The 19,866-nt window shown below is 45.1% G+C and overlaps 1 protein-coding gene across 1 annotated transcript in view; it reads left to right on the top strand.

Annotated features, from left to right (window-relative positions):
- The window catches only part of CCM2 (CCM2 scaffold protein), a 371,750-nt gene that overhangs the window by 116,060 nt on the left and 235,824 nt on the right, over positions 1 to 19,866 (top strand). Inside the window, exon 2 of the mRNA XM_085628570.1 lies at positions 11,690 to 11,847. Coding sequence (XP_085484696.1) covers positions 11,818 to 11,847 — 30 coding nt within the window. The 5' untranslated portion in view covers positions 11,690 to 11,817. The remainder of the gene's footprint in view (positions 1 to 11,689; positions 11,848 to 19,866) is intronic.

Below are 19,866 nucleotides of genomic sequence, written 5' to 3'. Positions count from 1 at the left end.
AAGTGTTCACGTGGTACCCCCTGGCCAGTTGTTGGTGCCTTGATGTCGGGGCTTGCTGGGGCCGAGGCCGGGTTGAGTGGGGTCACGTAGGCTGGTGCGCAGAGTCACGTACAATCCAAAATGGAGGAGCCCCGAGGTGCAGGGGACCTCGTGCGGCTTGGCGAGGGGGAACAGGACCACGCCACGAGGCCGGCTCCAACACTCACTCACTCTCACTGACTGACTGACTCACTCACTCTCACTGACTCACTCACTCACTCTCACTGACTGACTGACTCACTCTCACTGACTGACGCACTCACTCTCACTGACTGACTCACTCACTCTCACTGACTGACTGACTCACTCTCACTCACTGACTGACTCACTCTCACTGACTGACTCACTCTCACTGACTGACTCACTCTCACTGACTGACTCACTCTCACTGACTGACTCACTCTCACTGACTGACTCACTCTCACTGACTGACTCACTCTCACTGACTGACTCACTCTCACTGACTGACTCACTCTCACTGACTGACTCACTCTCACTGACTGACTCACTCTCACTGACTGACTCTCTCACTGACTGACTCACTCTCACTGACTGACTCACTCACTCTCACTGACTCACTCACTCTCACTGACTCACTCACTCTCACTGACTGACTGACTCACTCTCACTGTCTGACTCACTCTCACTGACTGACTGACTCACTCTCACTGACTGACTGACTCACTCTCACTGACTGACTGACTCACTCTCACTGACTGACTGACTCACTCTCACTGACTGACTGACTCACTCTCACTGACTGACTGACTCACTCTCACTGACTGACTCACTCTCACTGACTGACTCACTCACTCTCACTGACTGACTGACTCACTCTCACTGACTGACTGACTCACTCTCACTGACTGACTGACTCACTCTCACTGACTGACTGACTCACTCTCACTGACTGACTGACTCACTCTCACTGACTGACTGACTCACTCTCACTGACTGACTGACTCACTCTCACTGACTGACTGACTCACTCTCACTGACTGACTGACTCACTCTCACTGACTGACTCACTCTCACTGACACCCACTCTCTCTCACTGACTGACTCTCCCACTCTCTCTCACTGACTGACTCTTCCACTTTCTCACTGACTCTCCCCCTCACTCTCACTGACTCTCCCCCTCACTCTCACTGACTGACTCACTCTCACTGACTGACTCACTCTCACTGACTGACTCTCTCACTGACTGACTCTCTCTCACTGACTGACTCTCTCTCACTGACTGACTCTCTCTCACTGACTGACTGACTCTCTCACTGACTCACTCTCTCACTGACTCACTCTCACTGACTCACTCTCTCACTGACTCACTCTCTCACTGACTGACTCTCTCACTGACTGACTCTCTCACTGATTGACTCTCTCACTGACTGACTGACTCTCGCTAAAAGACTGACTGACTCTCACTGATTGACTATCCCACTGACTCACTCTTTCACTCACTGACTAACTGATTCACTCTCACTGACTGACTCTCACTCTCACTGACTGACTCTCACTCTCACTGACTGACTCACTCTCACTCTCTCACTGACTCACTCTCTCACGGACTGACTCACTCTCACAAACTGACTGACTCACTCTCTCACTGACTGACTCTCTATCCCACTGACTCACTCTTTCACTCACTGACTAACTGATTCACTCTCACTCTCATTCACTCTCACTGACTGACTCTCACTGATTTTCTCACTCTCACTGACTGACTCTCTCACTCTCACTGACTCACTCTCACTGACTCACTCTCTCACTGACTCACTCTCTCACTGACTCACTCTCTCACTGACTCACTCTCTCACTGACTCACTCTCTCACTGACTCACTCTCTCACTGACTCACTCTCTCACTGACTCACTCTCTCACTGACTCTCTCTCTCACTGACTCACTCTCTCACTGACTCACTCTCTCACTGACTCACTCTCTCACTGACTCACTCTCTCACTGACTCACTCTCACTGACTCACTCTCTCACTGACTCACTCTCACTGACTCACTCTCTCACTGACTCACTCTCTCACTGACTCACTCTCTCACTGACTCACTCTCTCACTGACTCACTCTCTCACTGACTCACTCTCTCACTGACTCACTCTCTCACTGACTCACTCTCTCACTGACTCACTCTCTCACTGACTCACTCTCTCACTGACTCACTCTCTCACTGACTCACTCTCTCACTGACTCACTCTCTCACTGACTCACTCTCTCACTGACTCACTCTCTCACTGACTCACTCTCTCACTGACTCACTCTCTCACTGACTCACTCTCTCACAGACTCACTCTGTCACAGACTCACTCTCTCACTGACTGACTCACTCTCTCACTGACTGACTCACTCTCTCACTGACTGACTCACTCTCTCACTGACTGACTCACTCTCTCACTGACTGACTCACTCTCTCACTGACTCACTCTCTCACTGACTGACTCACTCTCTCACTGACTGACTCACTCTCTCACTGACTCACTCTCTCACTGACTCACTCTCTCACTGACCCTCACTCTGTCACGTACTGACTCACTCTGTCACGTACTGACTCACTCTGTCACGTACTGACTCACTCTCTCACTGACTGACTCACTCTCTCACTGACTGACTCACTCTCTCACTGACTGACTCACTCTCTCACTGACTGACTCACTCTCTCACTGACTGACTCACTCTCTCACTGACTGACTCTCTCACTGACTGACTGACTCTCTCACTGACTGACTCTCACTGACTGACTCTCTCACTGACTGACTCTCTCACTGACTGACTCTCTCACTGACTGACTCTCTGACTCTCTCACTGACTGACTCTCTCACTGACTCTCTCACTGACTGACTCTCTCACTGACTCTCTCACTGACTGACTGACTCTCGCTAAAAGACTGACTGACTCTCACTGATTGACTATCCCACTGACTCACTCTTTCACTCACTGACTAACTGATTCACTCTCACTGACTGACTCTCACTGACTGACTCTCACTCTCACTGACTGACTCACTCTCACTCTCTCACTGACTCACTCTCTCACGGACTGACTCACTCTCACGAACTGACTGACTCACTCTCTCACTGACTGACTCTCTATCCCACTGACTCACTCTTTCACTCACTGACTAACTGATTCACTCTCACTCTCATTCACTCTCACTGACTGACTCTCACTGATTTTCTTACTCTCACTGACTGACTCTCTCACTCTCACTGACTCTCTCACTCTCACTGACTCACTCTCTCACTGACTCACTCTCTCACTGACTCACTCTCTCACTGACTCACTCTCTCACTGACTCACTCTCTCACTGACTCACTCTCTCACTGACTCACTCTCTCACTCTCTCACTGACTCACTCTCTCACTGACTCACTCTCTCACTGACTCTCTCACTGACTCACTCTCTCACTGACTCACTCTCTCACTGACTCTCTCTCTCACTGACTCTCTCTCACTGACTCACTCTCTCACTGACTCACTCTCTCACTGACTCACTCTCTCACTGACTCACTCTCTCACTGACTCACTCTCTCACTGGCTCACTCTCTCACTGGCTCACTCTCTCACTGACTCACTCTCTCACTGACTCACTGTCTCACTGACTCACTCTCTCACTGACTCACTCTCTCACTGACTCACTCTCTCACTCTCTCACTGACTCACTCTCTCACTGACTCACTCTCTCACTGACTCACTCTCTCACTGACTCACTCTCTCACTGACTCACTCTCTCACTGACTCACTCTCTCACTGACTCACTCTCTCACTGACTCACTCTCTCACTGACTCACTCTCTCACTGACTCACTCTCTCACTGACTCACTCTCTCACTGACTCACTCTCTCACTGACTCACTCTCTCACAGACTCACTCTCTCACAGACTCACTCTGTCACAGACTGACTCTGTCACAGACTGACTCACTCTCACAAACCGACTGACTCACTCTCTCACTGACTGACTCACTCTCTCACTGACTGACTCACTCTCTCACTGACTGACTCACTCTCTCACTGACTGACTCACTCTCTCACTGACTGACTCACTCTCTCACTGACTGACTCACTCTCTCACTGACTGACTCACTCTCTCACTGACTGACTCACTCTCTCACTGACTGACTCACTCTCTCACTGACTCACTCTCTCACTGACTCACTCTCTCACTGACTCACTCTCTCACAGACTCACTCTGTCACAGACTGACTCACTCTCACAAACCGACTGACTCACTCTCTCACTGACTGACTCACTCTCTCACTGACTGACTCACTCTCTCACTGACTGACTCACTCTCTCACTGACTGACTCACTCTCTCACTGACTGACTCACTCTCTCACTGACTGACTCACTCTCTCACTGACTGACTCACTCTCTCACTGACTGACTCACTCTCTCACTGACTGACTCACTCTCTCACTGACTGACTCACTCTCTCACTGACTGACTCACTCTCTCACTGACTGACTCACTCTCTCACTGACTGACTCACTCTCTCACTGACTCACTCTCTCACTGACTCACTCTCTCACTGACCCTCACTGTCACGTACTGACTCACTCTGTCACGTACTGACTCACTCTCTCACTGACTGACTGACTCTCTCACTGACTGACTCACTCTCTCACTGACTGACTCACTCTCTCACTGACTGACTCACTCTCTCACTGACTGACTCACTCTCTCACTGACTCACTCTCACTAACTGACTGAATGACCTTCACCCTCCTGTTATTTATGCCCCCATAACAAAACAAGCATTGGCATAACCAATAGGTCTTGCCTTTGGGACCTTATAAGTGTTTAGCCATGCAACAGTTGATGCTGTTGTACCAATGATATTGTGCTGCATAACGAAATACTTATAAGGTCCCAAAGGCGAGACCTACTGGCCATGCCAATGCTTGTTTTAGAGTCCAATTAATGAAAAAAAGGCATCCAAAATGAAGGACAGCATATCCGAATTGTCGACATCATTTATGTCTGGATTGTACTTAGGACCCAAAAGGGAACCCACATGTGCTGACATCATGTCAGCAAGATCCAAAGAACGAAGATAGTCCAGAGCAGCCCATTCAACAAATGCTGAAGGCGACCGTGCCAGGACTGCAGCATCTGAAGAGCGCCCAGATGCCAGGATACATGAAGTCAAAGTAGCATCTGGCATTGGCGGCTCATAATAGGCATCTTGCAACAAAGGAAGCTGCATCTTTCGACAACACAGCGATGCAACTGCACAGAACGCACAAACAGATTTATATCTGGAGACGGCAAGAATTGTGGAGGAATGCATAAGTCAAGTGCACATAGACAGCGAAACACAGGTTGCACAGTCTGAAACCATACAGGCTGGAAGGACAGGGACCAGTGTCTGTTCAGTTCCAGCAATATTGACTCTACAAAATACTGTATCATACGTTCACGACAGACGTATGTGTGGTAGTTCCATTTCCATTTGCCCTTGTTGTGGGACATCCATTTCAGAGCATCGAAAATAGAACCAATACAGCAACAGGAAGCAATTACACTACCGGAATGCCCAAAAACAAGAATCCCTTTCCAGAGAGAAATTCATGAAATAGAAATAAACAGGTTGTTATACACACATACCTGGAGCTTGGATCATGTGGTATAGGTACTATTATAACACAAACAAAACTCCCAATATAGCAAAAAGAAGGTTAAAATGCCCAATGCAGAGATGTGTAGATATGAACTTAAAAATACAATAAAGAAACCCTGTACACAAATTTAGATTATTTATTAAAAACATGAAAAATATTTTATGGTTTTTATTAACTAAAATAAAATTACCTTTGGAACCTTTGTAATAGTTTCCATAGCAAATGGCGAGGAAATACTGACTGCTTTGAAATATGTCCTTCCTGTAAGATGTACTCTGAATATATTGCCTACAAATTGTTTTTTTTGCCCTTTATACTATCATATTATACGGAAATGGATAATTCCCATCTGCAGGAAAATGGTTGTAAGAGAGTTTTAACAAGCTTTAAGGATATTAAGAACTGACAATAATGAGTTATTATTTGTTGCTGCGTCTAAATATTTACACTAAGTTTGGTATATGAGATGCAGGTTAAGCACTTGTATATCGGACTTTTGGATGGATGATTTTTTATTAATTAATTTCTGATTTCAACTTTTTATTACATTTTACTAACTTATTAGAAGTAGGTTTTATGTACTGCAATAATTTTGTTTCCTGTAATTGTTTCTATATTCTTGATTATATTTTCCGCTGAAATAAGCATTACTATTAATAAAAAGTTATAGGTAGAGAGTTCTGAAAAGCTTTAGGGTCCAGTACCACATTTGTTTATATTCGGAGAGTCTAGTCCTAAGAGCTGTAGTGGGATTGGTTCTCACTCATTGTTGCGTAGTTCAGAAACCGCCTGTTGAAAAACGTTGCAATGAGCCCCGCTATGGTTGTAAGTCACTGCGGTCTCCCGAGGACTTGCCACCAGCCCGTGACGTCACTGCAATAAGAGCCACCAAACCAGTGCGAACAATCCGTAGAAGCACTGCGGTCAGCTGCATTACTGATGAGCCCCAGAATCTTGTCCATCCATCATTATTGACCCTAATGTCTGCTCCCTCTCATTTGCAGATGCCACTAGCAGTTGTATGTAAGGCAGAAACTTGGAAGGAAAATGGCACGGTCTGCCCTGGTTAAAATTATAGGCCGAGATGTTTCACCCTGAAGGTCATGGCACAGTCTTCCTTGGAATCGTGGGGTGTCGTGGTGGTCTGTTCCTGGAGTCCTCTGGGTTATCATGCTGGTAATAGAGAAGCTAAAGGGCACTTATTTGATGCATAACGTACCAGAATATGAGTTGTCAGCACAGGGGCTCAGAAAAAGGCTAAGGCCCCCGAAACCCCCTCGCCCCCCCCCCCACACCACCCCACATCCTGCTTCAGCTGTTGGTATCAGGTACCATTTTGATGCACCTGTGGGCCGTGCTCGTACCACGGAGACCTGAATTCTTGGAGCCTTCACAAACTTACATCAGACTTTGTTTCCTTACTGGAAGCCTGAATCCCTGATTTTGGAACAGTTTGAGCCATCTCCCTAGCCTTTGCAGTTTGTGATAAAATCATTTAAAGTTTCATTTGGTCCCTAACCTTAATTCACAAGTCCCATGGGAAATTTGGGAAGTCTTTGGGTCACGTGGGTGGCTCTATCACTGGGATTGTGATCGCAACCTATAGTTTCTGAAATATGGTCGCCTAAAGATGGGAATCCCTGTGGGTGTAGGTATGGTGACCCCAATATTTCACCTGACCCCATTTCAATCGTTTCTGAAAACTTTGAACTGTGTTGTGGCTGGATAACAGTTATCATACCCTGGCACAATCAACAAGGATACAAGATTCTTAACAACCTGAAAGCACTGTCAGAGATTTTTGGTAATAAGGTTTTGCTATTTTTCAAATTGCCAGCTCAGCAACTGGGGCTAGTCCATTAAATAGACCAGTGTTCAACCCAAAGCCAGAGATAATTTTAAATTGAAGGCCTGATGTTTTGAGATTGATGCCCTGTCTTCTTTTTGTCTAGTACTTTGACCTTGTTCGTCAACATTTTGTGTAAAACTGAGGAATCCTGAAGTAGCCCGACCTGAGGACTGCTTCATAGGATGAAACTGGTCGGATGGTCAGTGTTTAAAAAACAAACAAATTCATAAAACCAACAAAACACGATTGTGGGTCAGATCATGCTATGCTAAGGATTTGTAAAGCGCATGGCTCCCCGATGGGCCTCCCAGCGCTGTGGATCAAATCCGTCACATAGTGGCTGAGACAAAAGCAGTTTATTCAAAAAGGTATGTTTTGAGTGATTTCCTGAATTTGGATTCTTCTCTAATTGATCTCAGTGCAGGAGGCAGGGAGTTCCTGAGCTACGGTGAAAGGTAAGCAAATGAGTGACCTCCACTTCTTGCTTTCTTGATCTTTGGTACAGTAACAAGTCTCTGATCAGAGGAGCGTAGTAGTCTTTCAGGTTTATAGAGGATTAGAGGGAGACTAAACCCTTCAGCGACTCCATGGCAAACCTTGTCCCTTTTTTTTCTCCTGCTGGATTGCACAGTCGTAGCAGAAGACATGTTTGCATGGTATACATTTTAATCAGCAGCCCACACTGATCACAGAAATGCACAGGTGTGTCATCTTTTTCTCAATATCAGATGTATTTTATAATCCCAATAAGGTGTCCAGGAAATCTTCTCTGATTCATAAACATGCCACCTGACTTGCAATCATACTTTTCCTCTTCACCTTAGTCCAATCCTACTTCGCCACCAGATCGCGTCTTTACAGTCACTTTGGGCATACTCCTTGGAGAAGGGACCAGAAGTTTGCTTCTGTAATTGTTGTTAGCTCTTGTGGTGGTGCTGACTGCAGCGTGTTTGGAAATTAGCTTTATTGGAATTCGCCAACAAACATCAAAACCACCAAGAGATCCTGAACTGTTTGTGCCTTGTAAATCATTGTCATCGTGGTCCATGATTCGAAGCACTGCCCATGGCCGAACTATTACCACCATCTAGCTTTCCATGTATATCATATTTTAACTGCTTGTATTATTTGGAAATTAAAGTCCAATGTATTTTGTAAGATAAATCAGTGTGCTTGATATTGAGTGTTTTTGTTTCTCTGTCGTGCGTTATCTGAGCTTCTGTCACCATCGCTTCATAGTGTAAGCCTTGATTGCTTGTCTTCACTAGCTCTGGAGAGCCAAGCGCCCAAAGGCAGTAACTTGGTTATTCACTAAGAACAATAGTATTGCTGGCCCTGGTACCAGAGTGGCTGATAGCTGTACTCAAGAAGAATACTGCTTGATAACTTCTGGCCCAGTATCTGAAGAAAAGACATCATGCCGCGTTTGCCGGTGCTTTTTCTATGACCCAGTTTAGTGTAGACCAGCATTTGATTGCGATAAGGCTCTGGACATGTGAGACTTCTCTTTAGTCCTAGGTTCTGCTTGTAGGAGAGTTCTGGATATTATTCTGTTCTGAGTACGCCTTGGCTCGCTTTCTTACCAACTTTTTGGAGGAAGGGTCTTGTGACTTGCACTGGTAGAGGGAACATATTTTACATTGTTCATTTTTCAAAACTTTTCTGTGAGTAGACTTAGACTGCGTGTAATCCAGGGACTGAATTGGTAATCGAGACTCCAATAAACAGACCACAGTTTGAGGTTCTCTGCTTTACCAAATATCATCTTGGCCGAATCCATTTTTTTTTACTTGAGCCTCAATTCCCATGTTTTGCCAAACTATGAGATTTTAACAAGTGTTTTATCGATAACTAAACATTTATGTTTTACAAGTAGATGAACCCTGCAAGATCTTAGTCGACATTTTGTCATTACGAAATGGTATTTTAAATTGTTTAAAAATTACATACTAGGTTAGTAAAACCTTCATTCGTGTCAGGTTTGAACTCTTTTTCAGGTTGCCTATAATTTCTAGTTACATCTGGGCACGTTCTTTTAAAGATACTATTTGTAGACAATGCTGCGTGTTCTTGCCAACTTAAGTTTGACATGATGTTTTCTGAGTCTGCGGTGGGCTGCCAGGGGACTCCATTATAAGCTCACCAGAATAAATACGAGTCACGTGCTGCCCTTGGCAGGCACTAGACTGTAAAGTAACCAGGAGAAATTGATTCATTGTTTTAACCTGTGTCTGTTGAACAGTGACCGCAAGCCAAGTCTAAGAATACTTTCCTACTTTCACTTGCAGCAGAAAGCAGAGCTCAGATTTTATCAATCTTTTGGCAAGACTTCAAACCACTTCCATTAAAGTCAATAACCTGCCTATTATTAAAGAACCCCATTACAAACAAAAGCAGAACCCCGAATATACTATTCATCAAGAACCCGCCTAGTCCCGGAATATGTCGCGATTCTCGAAAAGGTACTGGGCCCCGATGACGCTGCAAGGCCATACTAATGGCTGAATGTGTCCTGTATAAATGCGTTGAAACTAACAGAGAGATCAAAAGTACTATATTGGGCTCTATCAGTTATAGAGGCAGAGTCAAATGGATGTTTAGGGAGTGAATTGAGAGGCAGGAGATTAAGTCTGAATCCCCAGAAGCAGATAATTAATTGTTTAATTATGTGTAATAAAGGTGTGTTTAGGGATTATTTGCTCTAGTCATATGAGTATCCTGTGTCTAGATTAAATCGGCTTATCCAGCTGGAAAATAGACCCGGAAAAATTCTTCACCCTGACCACAAAACAATGTGCCCTTGCCTTCAGGTGAAAATAATTTCACACCCTGCAGTGGTACATGCATATAGGAATATTGAAGTATATTATAGACAGAGGGAGTAACGTGACTACAGGGGATACAGTGACATTATTGCCCATGGTGGGCAGTCATTGGCCAAAAGAAACTCGGTAACATTCCTGGCTAAAGCATTAATCCCCAAGGTGTCGTTGGCTAAGAGGAAACGGTGGTATGGCACTGGCTACGTAAATGGCAATGAAACCATTCGATTCCAAGTTTGCAGAACTCAGTCAATGAGGCATTTGCTTTAGGACACTATTTTGCTGCTAATGGGTTGCAGCAAAATCAGTGCAATTGGTCTGAGGTTACAGCGACCTCCAGAAGAGACAGGAGTTCTGGGGGAAAGCATGTCAAGGTGGGGCTTCTCTGCTTCTAGTCATCGCAGGGCAGGGTATTTGAGATTAGAATGATAAAGTAACGGTCCTGGCATTACAATGACATGGGCATGCAAGGATTCTGGGCTTACGTAAAATGGTGAGCCCATGGCTTCAGTCACATTGACATGGTTTACTTATGGCTGTATAGTGACGTCACTGAAATGTTACTGAAATCACGTGAAAGGCGTGTTCTGGGGCTACTAGAATCGTGGGTATGATGATTATTCTGGTGTTGCAATGATATGGCAATGATGAGGGTGGGGGGGTGAACTCATACCACTGGTACAATAATGATTATTGAAATCGAGGACAGGATGAGCATTTTGAGTTTTAAGTACCTTCATGGTCATGGCGAATGTTCTGGGATGAAGCTGACATCAAAGGCAGGGATTAACTGCTAAAATAATGTACAGCATGGAGCTTTCTGTGTTAGAGCGCCACGATCGACAGGGCAAGGATTTAGGGGTTTCTGGGAAACTACGATACAGTGGAAGTTATAGGAGTATACTCTTGTTATAGGCAGGCCAAGGCTTCTGAGCTTGTCATCATGCGCAGGGAAAGCGCACTGGTGCTACTGCAGCACAGTAGTCCAGATTAACACTCTGACGTTACAGTAATTTTCCATATACATTTTTATTCTTTACATATGGAGGACGCCGAGGTTGTAGCAAAATGTTTGTCAGTTGTTCCAGGGTTGCAGCGACCTTGATAGAACTGGGGTACTAGTTGATAGCAATATCACAATCAGAGTGATGTTTCAGTGACATCATTGGTAAGGCAGAGCTTCTAGATGGCATCATTTAATGAATGATTTACTTTACTGGAAGGTTGAATTGATTAGTCATTTCAACATCAAGAATAGATGCAGAGTAAACAATGAATCGCACTTGAGTGGTGTGCTGATGGGTTGCTATGGTGTCTCCCTTGACCATCTGCTATGGTGATCTTGTTTAGGTCTTGGGGAGTTGCAGTGATGTCATCAGAAGTGACACAGTGACAGCACAGTTGCAGGGATGTCCTCTGGAGCTGCAGGGGCGGCAGCTCTTCCAGAGATCCTGGGGAGGAGACGGCAGAGGTGAGACATGGAAGATGATGCAAAGAAAGCAAAAAAGGTAAGTTTGAGCGATTCTTCTGTAAAAAAAAAGATTGGTAAAAGTCTACTGGTCTACCAGGGGCTCCTGAAAGAAAACAGTTAGAACATACAGGCAAACTTTAAAAATGCTGATTGCCGACATGTCTAGAATTTGACATAAAAAGAGCTCTGCTAGTTTTGTGCTTTCTTGATGGGATGTCTTTTTGTGTTGTGTTGCTAATGCTTAGAAGATGGTGTGTTAACTATTACATAAATGTATTATGTTTAAGCTGCAGTGGTCTGTCTGTTATCTGAACAAAGCAAACAACACGGCGCTGTTTGTAGGGTAAAATGCTTTCTTTTTAGAATGGTAGTGCATTTTTTTCAGAAACTGTTTTTCTGTTAGCCAATTTAGTTTGTCAAAAACTCAAATAAAATGTGCCTTCCTCAAATTATGGCTAGATTGACTACCTCGTAGTACCAGAAGTACAATATGAAGATAAGTCATGAGACGAGACGTCTATGTACCTATTTGGCCCCAATCGTATGACTATGTGGAAAAAGCTCAACAGTTTACTTTTTTGTTTTCACGTACTAGTCTAAATTGTGTCTAGAAAGAACCAGGCTGTGTTGGTCTATGTATGTAGGAAGGTTGCTCTTTCCTCCTGCTTTCACAGGGTCTAAGGAGACTGTACTGCCCTTCCTCCTGCTACACCCATCCTGTGCTTGCTCGGCCTGGAGTCCAGCGACAACTGCTGGTTTTGTTGCATTCTCTTTTTGCAACTCTGTTCTTGTCACATTTAGTTGAAATGTATTATTATTAGTATTGATATTATTAATATGTTCAGTTAAAATTGTTACGTGGAGTACAAAAATAAAATAAAACCAGTTGTCCCCTCCCCACCCCTTTCCAAACGACTGATCTCTTGGGATCGATTCTATGTGCAACAATAGCGCCATGTCTCATCTGGTATCGAGTGCCCATGTCGTGCCCCCATGCCACCCTGACCCTTCCGTCGCCTCCCGATTTTAAGGCAGTGCAAGCCTGGAAAGCAGTGGTGTGTCATAGCAAAGTTGATTCTCCCAAGGGTAAGATATCATTTGCAGGAATGTATTGCATCTTATAAATGTGTAACATTCATCATTAGAAGTGAAGCTTACCTCTTTTACTTTGTCTCATGGCACAGAGTGATGTTAGTTTGTAGGAGAGGGCAAACATGGATCATTTGCGGCACTATGCTAGAACTACAGTGCTTTCTTTAGGACAGATTCTGTGAAACCTTCATGGGGATCTAGGAGGATAAGAGTTTCATATTGGACGGGATCCCACAAATCAGACACTGCACGTTGGGCAAAATTAGTGTTTTTAGGATGTTCTGAGTTGGAATCTTCTATTTTTTTGCTTTCTCGGGTAAGAAATTCTGTTTGCCAGATCCTGAGCTGCAATTATTAGCAGTGGCCACTTTTAGGGGATGTGAGATTTCACTGGTGCTGTTCTAATACATTAATCTAGCAGGTGATCTATACTAAGCTTTAAAAATGTGACAGCTTTGCCAGACTGGTGTGTGCACAGAGGAACATTGTATCTTGCTCCTAAAATACTGATGCTAAATTTCAGGCCTAATCCATGTGCTGCATTTCTCACATGTTCATGTTTTTCCTTTAACAGTAAATGCTGCTGGTGCTTTGAAAGCTCTTTACACTGGTTTCAAAACTTAAATTTGTTAATGCCTCGTGCATAGAAGGTGTAAAGGCAGACTAGTTGTCTCGTGGTGCTTTCTTTCAGCAGTAAAATTGGACTGCATCCAGAAGATGCATTCTTTTTCTTCAGTCTAAGCGTACACACCAGCCCAGCTTCTGGTGTGTATGTTTTTAGTGTTTACATTTCAACTGAGGTCTGTCTTTGAATGCTGTGGAAGCTTTCGCTGAGATTGAACATGCTGGAACAGGTGCAAGCTGCAGAGTGTTTACAATGTTACCACAAAATGTTAAAGCGCAAACTAACTGAAAACTGTGTGGCAGCAAGCTTGTGAGATTTGGGATCTAGCTGAACGCTGGAAGGAGCTGCACATCAGATCTCAGGCGTACCTTCATCTGAGGTTATGGTCTAGAGATCTACCCAAGACCTCTGATCTTAGATCCTGAAAGGGTTCCCATGTTCTCTAACAGTAACCCAAATTTGGTTGGACCAAACCATTACATTATTGTGTGGCGTTGTGAGTGAGGTGAGAAACCATGATCAGCAGCTTCACTTGTGAACCTCAAGGATTTGAACTTAAGCAACATTAATTGGTATAATGCCAAGAATTCTGTAAGATGAGGCAGCAGATAGAACTCTTTGAATGTGTGGGTCAGTGAGTGTAACCTGTGTCGTCTCTGTTGAATATGAAGTCTGTTAGACCTGACAGCCTTAGTGTGGTCTCCCCCCCCACCCCTACTGTTGGACTTGGCCCTTTTTGCAGGGTCATCACAGAACTTTTTGCCTTTCTCCTGTATGTATTTGTTCTGACCTGTTGGTGGTGTTTTTTTTTACTCTGGGCACTTTATCACTGCTGATCAATGCTAAAGTGCATGTGCTCTCTCTTGTAAACTTGGTAAGATTAGTCTACACCTGTTTGGCATATATAATTTACCTGTAAATTCCTTGTACCGTGGTATCCCACATACCAAGGGCCTATAAATAAAATGCTACTGGTGGGCTTGCAGCGCTGCTCGTGCCACCCACCGAAGTAGCTTTTCAAACCTTTGTCAGGCCTCTGCAGGGCCTCCGCGCGCAGTTTACTGCTGCTGTGACGTGGCATGTGAAGTGGTTGCCACGTCTGCAACTCCCCTTTTACTACATATGTCACCCCTAAGGTAGGCCGTAGCTAGCCCTATGGGCAGGGTGCTGTGTAGATAAAAGGTAGGACATGTACCTCAACTGTGTGGCATGTCCTGGTAGTGACAAACAGTCTATTTGATTTCTCACTGCTGTGAGGCTGCCCTCTCATAGGGATGCATTGGGGATTCTCTGATATGTGCTTCAGTGGCAATTCGTGATTTGAGAGAGGTAGCGTGACTGTGTTTGGTATGTTTGGAATAGTAGTGATAAATTCTGCTTATTGGTGGAAGCGGATTTATTATTACTATTTTAGAAATGGCACTTTTAGAAGTAGGCATATCTGTGTGCTCATGTGTATTTGTACCCTGTCTGGATGTGTATTGACCATCTGGTTCTGAATGACAGGGGAGAGGGTATGTGCATTCACTCTAGCCAGTCTCAAGGGCAGGTTTAGGTGTGTCCTTCCTTTCCTGGGCGTCTCAGCGCTAGGCTGAATAGACCTTGGCCGAATTTAGAGTACATGGAGGAGTTTCCCCTTGCACCTGAATAGGCCAGGTCTGCATTTGGAGTGGTTGCACCTGCACCTGAATAGAGCTGTGCCTGCTTTCCACAATGCTGGCTCCAACCCCTGTGGTGTGTCTGGGGCTTGGGCTGAAATAGTGTTTGAAGTGCCCACCAGAACAAAGACATTGCACTATAAGTACAGGGGCTGTGACCCCATGAGGAGAAGAAGACTGTGTGGGCCCTGAACCAAGCCACTGCTGGTTCTCCAGACTACACGTGGCCAGAAGGTACTGTTAGGCTGCCTGGAGGAACCGCCATATGACACTCTTGCTAATGTGCTGACCAGTAGCCTTTGGGGCTACAAGAAGGGCAGCCTCTCTTTTCTGCAAGTACCCTGATGTGCTGGCCTGCTGCCTAAATTCTGCTTGGGGGCCCCCAGTTGTCTTCCCAGGAGAAGGTAGTGCTACCCTCCCTGGTTTGTCTTCAGCACAGGGTGTGCGCTCCAGCCTCTGCCAGTATTAGTGCTATTGCTTCATTTTGCACCGTCCTGGTGCTTCCACTTTATGCCTGCCTTCCTGTGGGAAGCTCCATGCATGAGGCAAGGGTGCTTGTCATTCCCACAGCAGCACTACACTGTACAATTCCTTCAGGGGTGTGGAATTTGATAAAATATCTGCTTGTCCATGGGGCAAGTTGCTTCATAAATCTACATGTCCTGTAACAAAATCCACTTGTCCCTTTTGTGCCATGTAATGTAGCGACAAATAATGGCAGCAATCTCCTTATATGAGAGCTCTGATCTAGCCTCACTAATTATGCCAGGGCTCATATCATAGTGGGTTTGAATACTAGCAATTCCCTTATGTTGCCGCGTTTCGGCAGATCTACATACCGGTACTCAAGGAAGTGGTAAGCAACAGGGTTGGAATGCCATTTTGAGTCTGTGCAAACCTGCTAACTTGCGTGTTTAAAGGGTTTTCAACAACTCTTCTCTAATCTTTTCCCATACTGAGAAAGGTTGAAAATGTACTCCGGACAATGGCAGACGTAAAACTTCTTCCAGGGTTGGGGAAAAAGTGGTTGGAGAGAAAGTGAACTTGCAAATTTAACTTTTGCATGAGCAAATCTGCACGTGTATATTTGCTCATGCTAAAATGCAGTCCGCAGATATTTTCTAGGAGTACAATTTCTTTGCTGACTTCTGTAAATTCTTGTGAGTTCATCAAAGCCATATATCTGCACTTAACGCAAGGACATATACCATGGGTACACTTTTGAGAATTTATTTAATTGGGCCCCTAATTAGGTCTGGCGTTAGCCATCACCTTTTGTGTTTATTAAAATTCTGTCTCTCTCGGTCTATCAGCTGGCTTCACAGTGATTGACAGCCTTCTGCCCTTTCACAAGGAGCATATCGGCACACAAAGTAGTTTTGTTCAGTGCCAGGAACTACTGTGGCAATGTGGGCTTTTTGAGACCGAAAACCATTTTTGCTTTTGCCAATGTTTATTATAATGGTGAGGGCCCTAGCAGCTCCCACACCAATAAGGCTTTACAAAAACCATGTGAAAACAAGTCACGCACTGACAACACCAAAAAGCTGACCACCAATTTGAGACCTATGGATTTGCCAAGGCTTTTTTATTTTTATGTTTCCATATAATCCTATTGAAACTGGTCACACTTATTTCCCATTATGAATATGTTTGGGAATATTAGCATACATCACCACATTTTACTAAATGATGCTGCAAAGAAATGGCACCTAAACTTTTTCAGTACTTTAGCTAGTTTTTTTTTCCTACTTGTATTTCTTGCGTGAATATTTTATTTTGAAAGCAAAGAATCATCCATCATACTTTCAAGCTTCTGCAAATATTTGCATCTTATCAGAGAGCATTCTGGGAGCACTATACATAGCCTCATATTGCTAAACTTTGAAAATGTGTGTATACATTTTGTATACTGGAACCAGTCAGTAGTGCAGTCAGAGCTAACAACATTTACTTAGAACAGTCACCCTAATAATAAAAGCTTTGTATTAATGAGCCATAAATACAAGTCTGAATAGCATTAACACATGGATACAAATATTACCTTAACTGCTGACGATTGTACTTCCCTGATCCATAATGTGTTACAGTAAACTGGCAGACAAAGGGTTTGCGGTGTAGGGGTTGGGCCTACTTGTCCCAAGGACATAATGCGCATGAAAACTTGTTGCCCTTGACCCCAAACAATATGTCCTGGGCGCCGGGCTATAGGAATTCCACATCCCTGTCCTTGGAAGGACGGGAGGGGAGAACTCCAGGCGAAGTGCATACCGTACAGCTGCAGCCCTTCTCAGGGGCCCCCAGCTACAAGGAAGCTTGGCTAGGCTGTGGCCGGTTGCCGTGGTGCCCGAGATCCGGAAGTGAGGGATCCCAGCTCGGGTTGCCTACACCGAAGCACCAGACCTCGGTGCGGCTGCCAGCACCATTGCTGTTTTTCCTCCAAGGAGGGAAAGTAATGAGCCTGCCCCTGTGGAGTGGGGAATGAGTCCCGCTGAGAGTAACGGACCGGAGGGGGCAGCAGCATTGTTGGCCGCTACACCGCAAGGTCGCAGGCAGCTGCCCCCAGTATTGCTGGCGGCAGAGAAGGTACGATGTTGCCAGCAGCTGAGTTGCCAGGTCAACGGAGGGTATAGTCCGGAGAAGGTCTCCCAGGTGGTGAGCTCGCTTGGGCTTTGGTCCCCACCATAATATTACCGTCGCATTTGAAGTCGGCAGCTGCACCGCATGCCTGCGGAGCTACCTCGGCCATTTCTCAGGCGGAGGCGACTGAGTGAAGTCTCCCCGCCACCGGTGGGAAGGAGGTGTTTCCCTCCCAGTTCAAACCACTGCCCTTTTGGTGTCCGGGAGGATATGACGTCCTGGCATGGCAGTGGCAGGTTAACGAGTGTCCTTGGTGAGTGCACAGGACATTCACAGTGATTGTGTGGGTTGCGATACACTCGGGTGCCCATCAGGCCCTGATATGATGTATGTAGTTTTTCTTTTGCTTTACAGTATTATTTCAGGAAGTTGCCGTTATGTGTATAATGATGGTGGTTTTGTAACCTGTGCAAGCTAGGAGTATTTTACTCACTGCACTACATGTTCGGTTATAACAATTGCCCTATGGCAAAGTGATGTGATTCTGGGTGTCATGACAAGTGGCTAGTGGCACAGTAATATATGTGATTGTGACCAAATGTGTTTTTATGGATAATACAAAGGATATTTTTATATAACCTTGTGTGGAGTTTCTTTTGTGGTGTGCCTAGGTTGTCACTGTTGTGTGAATGTGTTGCACAAACGCTTTACACATTGCCTGTGGGATAAGCCGGACTGCTCTGCCAAACTACCATGGTGGTGAGCAGGGGGTTATCTTCAGTGTGTAACTCCCTTTCCCTGACTAGAGTGGTGGGTTCTGCCTGGCCTAGTTGCATACCCTAGCCAAACAGAAACCCCATTTCTAACACCTACTTTTTGCCTTCTTCCTCCAATTTTCTCATCTCGTTTTTGCGGGTACTAGGACTCTATGCACTTTACCACTGCTAACCAGTGCTAAAGTGCTTATGCTCCCGCCCCTAAACATGGTAATATTGGTTCATCTCCAAATGGCATATCTAATTTACTTATAAGTCCCTAGTAAAGTGGTAATACATGTACCCTGGGTATGTAAATTAAATGGTACTAGTGGACCTGCAGCTGTGCTTGTGCCACCCACTTAAGTAGTCCTTTCACCATGTCTCATGCCTGCTATTACATAGCCTGTGTGTGCAGTTGGCACTGCCGGTCGATCTGGCAAAATAAACTTTTTTCAATGCCCTCTCCTTCCCTTTCTGTACTTATATGTCACCCCTCAGGTAGGCCCTGGACAACCAAAAGTGCAGGTTGCACTTAATTTAAAAGGCAGAACATGTACTTTTAATTTTACATGTTTTAGGAGTGAAAAACTCTCAAATGTGTTTTTCACTACAGCAAGGCCTATCTCTCTCATAGGTAACATTGTGATTACCTCATTACATTTTATAAATGTAATTTTCAATTGGGAAGAGATAAACCCTTCAAGTCCGATGTCCCTGGAATCACAATTTAAAATCCAAACTTATGGCGAAGTCGGATTTTAAATTCTCTGAAAATGCCACGTTTTTTTAGAAAGATTACATTTTCTTGCTTTAGCCATTTGGTGCCTGTAGTCTGTCTCTGATCACATGACTGGGTGCAATTGGCAGTTGGGCTTTGTGTATTGCTCCTAGACAGCCACACACAATGGGAGCTTAGGTGTGTCTCAATGCTCCATCTCTGGCAGGATGGGAGGGAGGAGCTGGGCACAGCCTCACTTACACCTGAATAGGCTATGTCCTGTCCACACACACAAAGGGCTACATACACCCCTGTAGTGAGTCTAGAGCGGGGGCAGGAAGGAAAGACATTTGTGCATCCCACTTCAAAGGCACCACTGGGTATCAGCACTGGACATCCGGCACCACCACTTCAGTACACATCTGGACCTGAGGATACTCTGCCAGGAAGAAGGAATGTTGTGCTGCTGAAGGACTGCCACTCTGCTGGACTCAATTCTGCTGGACTCTTGCTTGGCTGTGCTGATCTGCTGCCATCTTGCCTGGGTGAGAAGGACTGGACCTGAGTCTCTTGACTCTAGAACCCAAAGTGACTCCAAGGGCTAGTTAGCTGCCCTCCTGATCTG

This window comes from Triturus cristatus, chromosome 10, assembly GCF_964204655.1.
Source record: "Triturus cristatus chromosome 10, aTriCri1.1, whole genome shotgun sequence".
In the NCBI taxonomy this organism is placed as follows: domain Eukaryota; kingdom Metazoa; phylum Chordata; class Amphibia; order Caudata; family Salamandridae; genus Triturus; species Triturus cristatus.
Note: the sequence above shows the minus strand (reverse complement) of the source record. Positions and strands in the feature narration are given on the sequence as shown.